The sequence below is a fragment of the Cetorhinus maximus genome, chromosome 2, assembly GCF_964194155.1.
Source record: "Cetorhinus maximus chromosome 2, sCetMax3.hap1.1, whole genome shotgun sequence".
NCBI lineage: Eukaryota > Metazoa > Chordata > Chondrichthyes > Lamniformes > Cetorhinidae > Cetorhinus > Cetorhinus maximus.
In genome coordinates this window covers 104,912,901-104,923,395 of record NC_135880.1, presented here as the reverse complement: position 1 = coordinate 104,923,395, position 10,495 = coordinate 104,912,901, and the positions used below count along the sequence as shown (strand labels likewise).

Here is a 10,495-nt window from a genome sequence, read left to right as displayed (position 1 = left end):
ACCTTTCTCTTCTGCTGGGTGCCAGCTTGTTTGCATGAATGCAGATGGAGAGAGTGTAAGCAGGATGCCTGCCAGGTCAGATGAGAAGGATGTCTGGCATGCGTGGGTGGTGAGTGGTGCCATGGATGGGATGCGGACACGATCCACAGGGCAAATGAAGGTGTGTGTGAGAGAGTGAATGGTGATGTCCCTTGAACTGGCAGTGAGTGAGATCCCTGTGGATGTGTGATGGATTTGAGTGTGTGAGTTTAGAGTCATGAGAAAAGTGACTTACCCAGGTGGAATGGAAGAGATCATTCATCTGCTTTTGGCACTGGGTGGCTGACTTCTTTTGCAGGGTGTAGGCGATAACCACCGCTGACACTGCCTCCCATGCTGGATTGGTCACCTTGCTTGCTGGTCTTTGCCCAGAGCAGGAGTAGAGGATTTAACAGCAGGCCTCCACTGCATCCAATAGGCAATCAAGGGAGGCGGTGCTAAATTTGGGGCTGCATGTTTCCTCCCTTTAACAGCCATAACTTTCCAGTAGCTTTCGATCCCTTAGAGAGTGCTATCTTTGTGCGGGGGCACCGTTTAAATATGGTGCCTGGATTACTGAAGGCCTGAGGTGATGGCAGGGTAGGCGAATCAGAGGCTGCCCACCAGCGACTTGGAGTGTTTCCCGTGAATGCATTATTAATGAGGCGGGATGCACCAGGAATGGGACAATACCGTGAAAAAATCTACCATTGCAGCTGAGGGTTAAACTACTTTTTTCACGCCCGCTACCGTACTTAGTTCAAATCTGGGGTGATTCTGCCCATTGTTTTTCTAAGTGAGTTGGCCCATTGATATTTCCATTGTTAAAGCAATATGTACTGATATATTAATTGTTCTAAGCCATTGTTGTCACTCTACTTTGAGTATTGTGTTGCACCAGCCTTTTTGCTGCTCACCCTTGAAAGTTTCTGATTTTTCAAGAATTCATAGTGTATATTCGGGATAGTTTCTTAGAACAATATGTTGTGAATCCAAACAGGGATCAGACTATTTTGGATCCGGTAATGTGTAATGAAGCAGGTTTAATAAATGATCTCAGAGTAAAGGATCCCCTAGGGTTTAGTGACCATAATATGGTAGAATTTAGTATTCAGTTTCGGAGTGAGAAACTTGGGTCGGAAACAACTGTGCTAACTTAAATAAGGGTAATTACAATGGAATGAGGGCAGAGTTGGCTGGAGTGGACTGGGAAAGGAGTTTAGCAAAAAAGACAGTTGATGAACAATGGCAGACATTTAAGAAAATAGTTCATGACTCTCAACAAAGATATATGCCAGTGAGGAAAAGGGATTCAAGGGAGGGTAACCAAGGAAGTTAAGGATAGTATCAAATTGAAAGAAAAAACATACAATGTGGCCAAGATTAATGGTATGTCAGAGGATTGGGGAAGTTTTAAAAAACAACAGATGACCAAAAATATAATAAAGAGGGAGAAAATAAACTTTGAGGATAAAATAGCAAGTAATATAAAAACAGACTGTAAGAGTTTCTTTAAATATATAAAAAGGAAGAGAGAGGCCAAAGTGAATATAGGCCCCTTGGAGAATGAAGCTGGGGAAATAATGATAGTGAACCAGGAAATGGCAGAGGAGTTGAATAAATGCTTTGCTTCAGTCTTCACAGTAGGAGATACTAATATCATTCCAAAAATACTAAATAATCAAGGGAAAAAGCGGGGGAGGAAATAAATACAATGACTATTACTAGAGAAAAAGTACTTGTGAAACTAATGCGGCTAAAGGCCAATAAGCCCCCAGACCTGATGGGTTGCATCCTACGCTTTTAAAGGAAGTAGTTACAGAGGTAGTGGATGCACTGGTAGTAATCTTCCAAGAATCCTTAGATTCTGTAAAAGTCCCAGAGGATTGGAGAACAGCCAATGTAACATTCTTATTCAAAAAGGGAGGGAGAGAAAAAAACAAGTAACTATAGAAATAGAAACAATAGAAATAGGTAAATTTAAAAAATAATAATAATAGAAATAGATAATCCTATTTCTATTATTATTATTTTTAAAATTTATTTCCATTCATCGTTTTATCCCCACCTTTTAGCCTATTTTGATCTTTTCTCCCACACCATCCCCTTCCCCCACCCCACCCCCACTAGGACCATCTGTCACTTGCTCATTTTGCTTTCTACTCTTAATGTTACCATTAGCACCTCCTTTAGCCAGTATCACCACCATCGACACCCCTTCGCCCTTTTGTTTAAGACATCTTTCGCACTCTCTCCTTTGCCTCCACCTATCACTGGCCTTCTATTCAGCTTCCCCTGTCCCACCCCCTTTAAACAGTATATATTTCACCACATTTTTACTTCTCTTTAGTTCTGAAGAAGAGTCATACAGACTCGAAATATTAACTCTGTCTTTCTCTCCACAGATGCTGTCAGACCTGCTGAGTTTTTCCAGCAATTTTTGTTTTTGTTTCAGAATTTCAGCATCCGCAGTATTTTGTTTTTACCTTCATTTTGTCCATGTTTAACATCACTCCACGATCGTTGCATCTATTTAGAAAAGTTTCCAGGTACTTGTCCGGGACTCGAATTGCTACTTCAAGCTCCAAAACCAATCGTTACAAAATCTCTGCAATGAACTTTATCATTTGAAGCCCTTCCACCAGGTCATGGACCTTGCCTAGACTTCTGGCACTGAGCTGATCGCAAATGGCACATGCTTTCCGCTTTGTCATCCAAAAGGTGTGTGGAATGTGATTAGGTATGATTGTTCATCGAGATTCATGTGCCAAACCTATTGTGGACAGCAAGCATTAGTGCCACGTAGACATGTAACTACGTTTTCAATAGTGGGCAAAGGATAAGCTCTCACTTGATAACATTTAGTCTTTGGGAACTAAGCAGATGCATAATTTGATGATCTTCTTAGGTACAACCACCCTCATCAAACTGATACATGCGATTGGCGTTGTTACAGAAGCGATAACGGCCTGTCTGACTAGGCCATATAAGTTTTCCTTCACCATATCCATTAAAGCTATTGATATCCAATGTGGGACATGGTGAACCAAATCTACTGTCTTGGTGAGCCTGATTTGGTATTATACTTCAACTTCTCCTATCCCATCACTGAATACTCGAGGATTTTTCAGTATTAAACATTTCTTGGTAAGTTTTTTTCCCTCATATATACTGTCACTCCAGGAGAAGGTATTCTATTAATTTCATCATTATCTGTATATTTCATGATGTTTGTGTCCAGGCAGGCCTTTCTAGCTAACTGGGCCTTGTAGTCATGCAAACAATGAGCTTACAATCCAATTTACACATAAAGTCACCATATTGGACCAACCTTCATACACGTTCTACAATGGGGAGAATTAAACCGCTATAAGCAGCAATTTTGATTTAAGTGGTTCAATCTTCGCTCACTTAAAACCTTTTGTTGCTTTTTGGTATAGGTGGAGCAGAATCATGCCACACTGTACAGCCATGTCCAATTGAAATCTTAGATATTTGCCTGACTCCAGCTAAGTCTACCACACTGTGAGTCATCCAAATCCGTAGCACTGACTTCATTGATGACAAAGGCTTTTTTTGTACTTGGTTAGTCATCTAGGGATGTAGGAACATAGGATGTTGGAGCAGGAGTAGACCATTCAGCCATTTGATCCTGCCTAGCCATTCAATAACATCATGACTGATCTGGTTGTGGTCTCAACTCCAATTTCATGTCTTGACTCCCTTGTCAATCAAAAATTTAACTCAGTCTTAAATAAATTCAATGACCCAGCCTTCACAACTTTCTGGAGAAAAGAATTCCACAGACTAACGACCCTCTGAAAGAAAAAAATCTCATCATCTCCATCTTATTCTTAAACTCTGTCCCCAAGTTCTAGTCTTCCCTCACGAGAGGAAAAATCCTCCTGGTATTCACCCTATCAAGTCTCCTCAAGGTCTTGTATGTTTCAGTAAGATCACCTTTTTATTCTTCTAAACTTCAAAGAGTAAAGGCCCAACCTGTTCAAACTCTCTTCATAAAATGAGCTCTTCATCCCAGGAATCAGTTGATTGAACCTTCTCTGAACTGCTTCTAATGCAATTACATCTGTTTGAAATAAGGAGATCAAAATGGTATACAGTATTCTAGTTCTGGTCTCACCAAGGCCCTGTACAGCTGCAATAAAACTTCCCTACTTTTATATTCCATTCTCTTTGCAATAAATGCCAACATTCCATATGCCTTCCTAATCGCTTGCTGTACCTGCATACTAGCTTTTTGTGATTCATGTACCAGGACACCTAGATCCCTCTGTATCAGAGTTCTGCAATCTCTCTCCATTTAAATAATATACTGTTTTCCTATACTTCCTGCCAAAGTGGATGAGTTCACATTTTCCCACATTATACTCCATCTTTCAAATTTTTGCCCACTTGCTTAACCTATCTATATCCCCTTGCAGACTCTCTACCTCCTTTTTGCAAATTACTTTCCTACCTATCTTTGTGTCATCAACAAATATAGCAGCCATACATTTCGCTCCTTCAGCCAAGTCATTGATGTAGATTGTAAGTAGTTGAGGCTAGCACTGATCCCTGTGGCACTCCAAGCTATTGCTTGCTAACCCAGATATGACTTATTTACCCCATCTCTTTGCTTTCTATTAGCTAACCAATCCTCTATCCATGTTAATATGTTACCCCTTACACCATGAACTCTTACCTAGAGAGAGTGCAGAGGAGATTTACCAGGATGTTGCCTGGGCTGGAGAGTTTTAGTTATGAGGAGAGATTGCATAGACTGGGGTTATTTCCCCTGGAACAGAGGAGATTGAGGGGGGACATGATTGAGGTGTATACAATTATGAGGGGCATAGATAGGGTAGACAGGAAGGAACTTTTCCCCCTGGTGGAGGGATCAATAACCAGGGGGCATAGATTTAAAGTATGGGGTAGGAGGCTTAGAGGGGATGTGAGGAAGATGTTTTTCACCCAGAGAGTGGTGGGAATCTGGAACTCGCTGCCTGAAAGGGTGGTAGAGGCAGAAACCCTCATAACATTTAAGAAGTATTTGGATCTGCACTTGCGATGCCATGGCATACAAGGCTATGGGCCTAGTGCTGGAAAATGGGATTAGAATAGTTAAGTACTTGTTTGACTGGCGCAGACTCGATGGGCTGAAGGGCCCTTTTCTGTGCTGTAGACCTCTACGACTATGACCTTGTACAGTAATCTTTGATATGGCACCTTACCAAATGCCTTTTGAAAATCCAAGTATACCACACCTACATGTTCCCTTTATCCACATTGCTTGTTACTTCCTCAAAGAATGCTAGTAAATTAGTCAAACATCATTTCCTTTTCACAAGATTTTCTCAGTGCCCCGCTTAACCTCCTTAATAATAGATTTTGGCATTTGCCCAGTGACAGATGTTAGGCTAACTAGCCTGTGGTTTCCTACTTTTTGTCTCTCTCCTTTCTTGAATAGAGGAATTACATTTGTTTTCTGATCTGAAGGGGCTTTTCCAGAATCTAGGGAATTGCGGAAAATTACAACTGGTGCATCTATTATCTCAGCAGCCACTTCTTTTAAAATCCTGGGATGCTGGCCATTTCGGGGGCATATTTGGTTGTGCCTGAATTGGGATCATATCAAAAATCCAAGCAAGCTCTAACTTGTCTTCAGCTGATGCTAAGAGTCATTGGCATACCAGCATTGATGCTGATGGTAATTTTGTTGGTGATAGTGACCATTAGAAGAAGCTGAAGGAGGAATGTACTTTTTTCAAAAAAGTACAATACTGAGGATGCTGAAAATCTGAAACAAAAGTTGAAAATGCAGGAGACTAGCAGCAGTTGCATAGAGAACACTGTTGGCGTTTCAGGTAAGAGAACAGTTCTAAAGCTCCCCATACATTGACTCACATGCATTCTTTTGATAGATGTTGCCTGGCCTGCTGAGTGTCTCCAATGATTTTTGTTCTTCTTAAAAAATAAGCTACTAAGTTGTACTGGGACAGTGTCCGCCAGGAGAGTCCTGCAAAGGGAAGCGAGGACAGGGCAAAGGGAAGTGCAGAGCAATCCAATCAGAAAGTAGGTACTGTAGGTGCGAATGGCATCATTGATAAACAGTTTAGCTCGGGTGAGGACTCTCCCAGCCCCAGGTCTGCCACTGTAATCGTCTATAAGGATCTTTTTAACAGAGCAGTGTTTGCACATAGGGAAAAATCGATGCGAACAAAATTGCGTTCAATTGATAATGAATCATTTTCAACATTTTCCTTTTAAATAAACCTTCCACAAAGTAGAGAAAGTAACATTGTAATGATTTTAAAAAAAACATCCAAGTATGTATCTATGTGCAAGAATAACATCGATAACCAGAGTACAAGGACAGAGTGTAGCTGTGTATTGGTATGCATATAGAAGCTGTATACCATCACTTCGCCCTTTGTCCCTGCGACGCCTCTGACCGCGCGCATCACCTGCGCGAGGCGCGTGCTCGAGAGCTGCTGGTGATTGGCTGAGCCCTGGTTCCCGGGCTGCGCCGCGCGCCACTTTTTTTCTTTGCGTGTGCGTGCTGAGCGAGGAGGAGCTGGATCAATGCAACAACAGAGCATCCTTCCAGCTGGCAGACTGAACTGCAGCTTACACATACAACGAGCAGTGTGTGACTTACAGGGTGGTATTATTTAACAAGGGAAAGAATACTTACTGGTTTCAAATTCTGTGGTTGGAGTTTTCACGGTTGCTGCCTGTATTCTTGCTATGTGAATGTCAGCGAAATCTTGAATGAACGCCTGACATTAGAGACTCCGCTTGACGCAGTCAATGTTCTTCCATGTGCTAGTGTTTTCTTCATAATACGATACACGCCCAAGGCTTTTTTTCAGTTTAGTCAAGAGATGTTTGTTTTCGAGGCTGACGGCTTCTATGATTAACGAAAGAGAAATTAGAAGAGGAAGAATGAAAATGCTCCGCTTTCGCAGTTCAAGTATCAAGTCCCTAAGCCAAGAGATCAAATGTACAATCAGGCTGCTGGATGACACTGAACTACCTTGTATTATCCAGGTACAGTAATGGGGTTGATGGGTTTAACATTTAAAAACCCTGCCACAAATAAACTACTTGAAAGATTCTTTTGTGATTGGAGAGGTTTTCCATTTGAAGCATGGGTATATTTGTTTATTTGATTGTAAGCTCTACAAAGCCTCTTGTTCATTTTCTCATGATATTTTTTCTAAAATATATAGGCAGTAAATTGAAAATACACGATAAGCACTCATTAATTACCATATTATTGAAATAGCTTGAAGACTCGAATACTTTCCCCACCCTCACGTATTGTACTACAGAGTGACAATGGTAAAATTATTACCACAATGATGTTGCCATCGAAATGACACTGATTAATTTTTGCTATTGATAATCAATTAGTATGTTATATGATCGGGGTACATTTACCGATACCAGCTTTCGCTCCGTCTGAAAATGAGTATATTTTTTAAAAATGGAGAAAGTAATATTTATTTATGTGTGTTGTATGAGCACACACGTGGTTGTTTTTAGCAGGTTTACTGTGAAGATCCAATTTAAATAATTTAGTATATTTTAAACCTCTCGATTTCTGGATGTTGGTTACAATGATTGTGTGTGGAGGGTTTGTTTTATCTTTGCCTTTTGTGCTTTATTTGCAACACATGAATTTTCTTACAGCGACCTCTGATACATGTGATGACTTTAAGATAAATGCATTTTTAGTATTGGTCAGTCACACTAATAAAGAGAATGTTTTCATTTAAGCGTCAAACCACATTAAATACACAGGAAAACATTTCAGAAGTTTCATGTTTATTTCAATTTCATTACATCTTTTAAAACAAACATTCACATATTTATAATTATTTTTCCATTTGTGTTACCATTGTATTTTGGCAACGTTGATTATATTACTAATATTCCATTTTGTAGAAAATTAGCATAACTGATATAGTTCTACAGGCTTTGATTGGGTATGCATTTTAAACCCATGCTTACTAACAGAAATTACATGGAACTTCATGTTCATTTATTTGAAATAATACACTTACCAACCGACTTGAGTAGATTAAATTAGGAATAATTGATTTATCAAACACTTTATATCCTTGTCATTGAAAATTAATATAACTCAATCAACATTCTAAGGTGTTTTCTTTAACATGGCTTTTCTTTGGTGATACATAGTCATCATTGTAGTTACCTTTGTACATTCTACAGTTGGTCTCCCAAAGGTGGTCTGGAGCTGGGTTAATCATTGTATTCTGATGCATAAGTGTCAGCATATTCCTTTTCATAATCTCATTCAAATAAGAAATCTATTATCTCAGCTGGCTTTTAGTGTCTGAATATGACTGGGAAGCATTTTCTAATCTTCATACAGATCCAAGGCAAATACACTTTTTGTTAATCCACATTAATGCTACTTGACTGAAGGAAATACTTATGAAAGATCTGAAATGATCATTTAAAAAAAAAATTTTATGCACTCTTACCCAACTGCATTTCTTTGTAATGACAGTGGATGAAGAGTGTTGGAATTTGCATAAATGTAGTTGTCCCTTTCAATTCATTCTTAGGCTGTGGGAATTGCTGGCAAGGCTGGCATTTATTGCTAACACCTGATTGCTCTGAGAAGGTAGTGGGGTTTTTTCCTGAACCACATCAGAGTGTTTTTATTCTTTGTAATAGTTTGATACAATGGATTGGCTTGCCAGGCCACTTTAGTGAGCAACTAAGGGTCAGCCACATTGGTGTAGAACTTGTGTCACATGTAGACCAGGCTGAGCAAGGATTGCAAGTTTCCTTCCCTAAAGGGCATTAGTGAACCGGTTGGGTATTTAATGTTTGACAGCTTCATGGTCACTTTTACTGATGCCAGATTTTTATTTACCTAATTTTTAAAAGAGTATTCAAATTCTCAACTGCCATGGTGGGACTTGAACTCATACCCTCTGGATTATTAGTCCAAGCCTTCGAATACCAGTTCTGTAGCATTACTGTCTTATTTTGACTCTCTGAGAAACTTCAGAAATGCCTTCATGGTCCTAGGTTTAATATCCTAACTTTTGACATTCTAACTTAACTGTTATTTCTGTAACATATAGAGCAGGTACAATTCAATTATATATAGATAACAGATGCCTGGAGTGATTACAAAATTGTAATATAACCCAAACATTCAGATTATGTCATAAATAGTTGCTTGCTGGCTAATGTACCACATATGCTTATATCCCATACCATAAAGAATCATAAACCATACAGACTAAGAAGGTCCTAAGTTCCTACACTACTAATACTAATTTATCTAATCTCAATCAGGAGGATCTGCAGGCCCTACAACTGGTTTCCATTTTTATCAACTAAAGAGAGGGGCAAAAAGCAGATATGTCCTCATCACTTCAGTGACTATAATGGAGATTGCATGCATGGTCATCAGCTGAAGGCTGGGTCAGGATCGACTGTGATGTCCCGTGGTCAAACAGCATGTTTATACAGGGAGTAATGATAAATGGTTGTTTTCAGATTGGAGGAAGGTTTGTAGTGGAGTTCCCCTGGGGTCAGTGTTGGGACCCTTTCTCTTCCTGCTATATATTAATGACCTAGACTGTGGTGTTCAGGGCATGATTTCAAAATTTGCAGATGATACAAAGATTGGTAACATTGTCAACTGTGATGAGGATAGCCCTGAACTTCAAAAGGACATAGATAGCTGGAAAACGGGTTTACAATAGATAGGTGCTCAATGGCTGGCATGGACACGATGGGCTGAAGGGCCTGTTTCTGTGCTACATAACTCTATGTATGTTATGACTCTATGTTGGTAGGTTGGGCAGACAAGTGGCAGATGGGGTTCAATGTAGAGAAGTGTGAAATGATTCATTTTAGCAGGAAAAATTTGGAGAGTCAGTATGAAATAAAGGGCAAAATTTTAAAAGAGGTGCAGGGACCTCAGTGTATATGTATATAAGTCATTGAAGATGGCAGGGCATATTGAGTTAGCAGTTAATAAAGCATAGAGTATCTTAGGCTTCATTAACAGGAGCATTGAGTACAAAAGTAAGGAGGTCATGTTGAATTTGTTTAACACACTAGTTGGCTTCATCTGGAGCATTGCGTCCAATTCTGGGCACCATACATGAGGAAGGATGTGAAGGCATTGGAGGGAGTACAGAGGAGATTCACAAGAATGGGATAAAGAACTGTATTTATGAGGATAGATGGAGAGGTTGGGAAAGTTTTCCTTGGAGGAAAGAAGGCTGAGTGGAGACTTGATAGAGGTATTCAAGATCCTGAGGGGGTATACAGGGTAAATAGTGAGAAACTGTTCCCATTCAAGAGGGCATCAAGAACTAGATGGCACAGATTCAAAATAATTGCCAAAAGGAGTAATAGTGATGTGAAGAAAAATGTTTTCACCCAGAGGGTGGTTGGAGTCTGGAACAAACTTCCTGAG

At 39.8% G+C, this 10,495-nt stretch overlaps 1 protein-coding gene across 1 annotated transcript in view; it reads left to right on the top strand.

The window, feature by feature from the left end:
- The first annotated feature begins 6,599 nt into the window (after positions 1–6,599).
- Positions 6,600–10,495, top strand: part of frmd3 (FERM domain containing 3) — a 318,178-nt gene continuing 314,282 nt past the window's right edge. Inside the window, exon 1 of the mRNA XM_078567752.1 lies at positions 6,600–7,068. Within this exon, the coding sequence (XP_078423878.1) occupies positions 6,931–7,068 (138 nt within the window). The 5' untranslated portion in view covers positions 6,600–6,930. The remainder of the gene's footprint in view (positions 7,069–10,495) is intronic.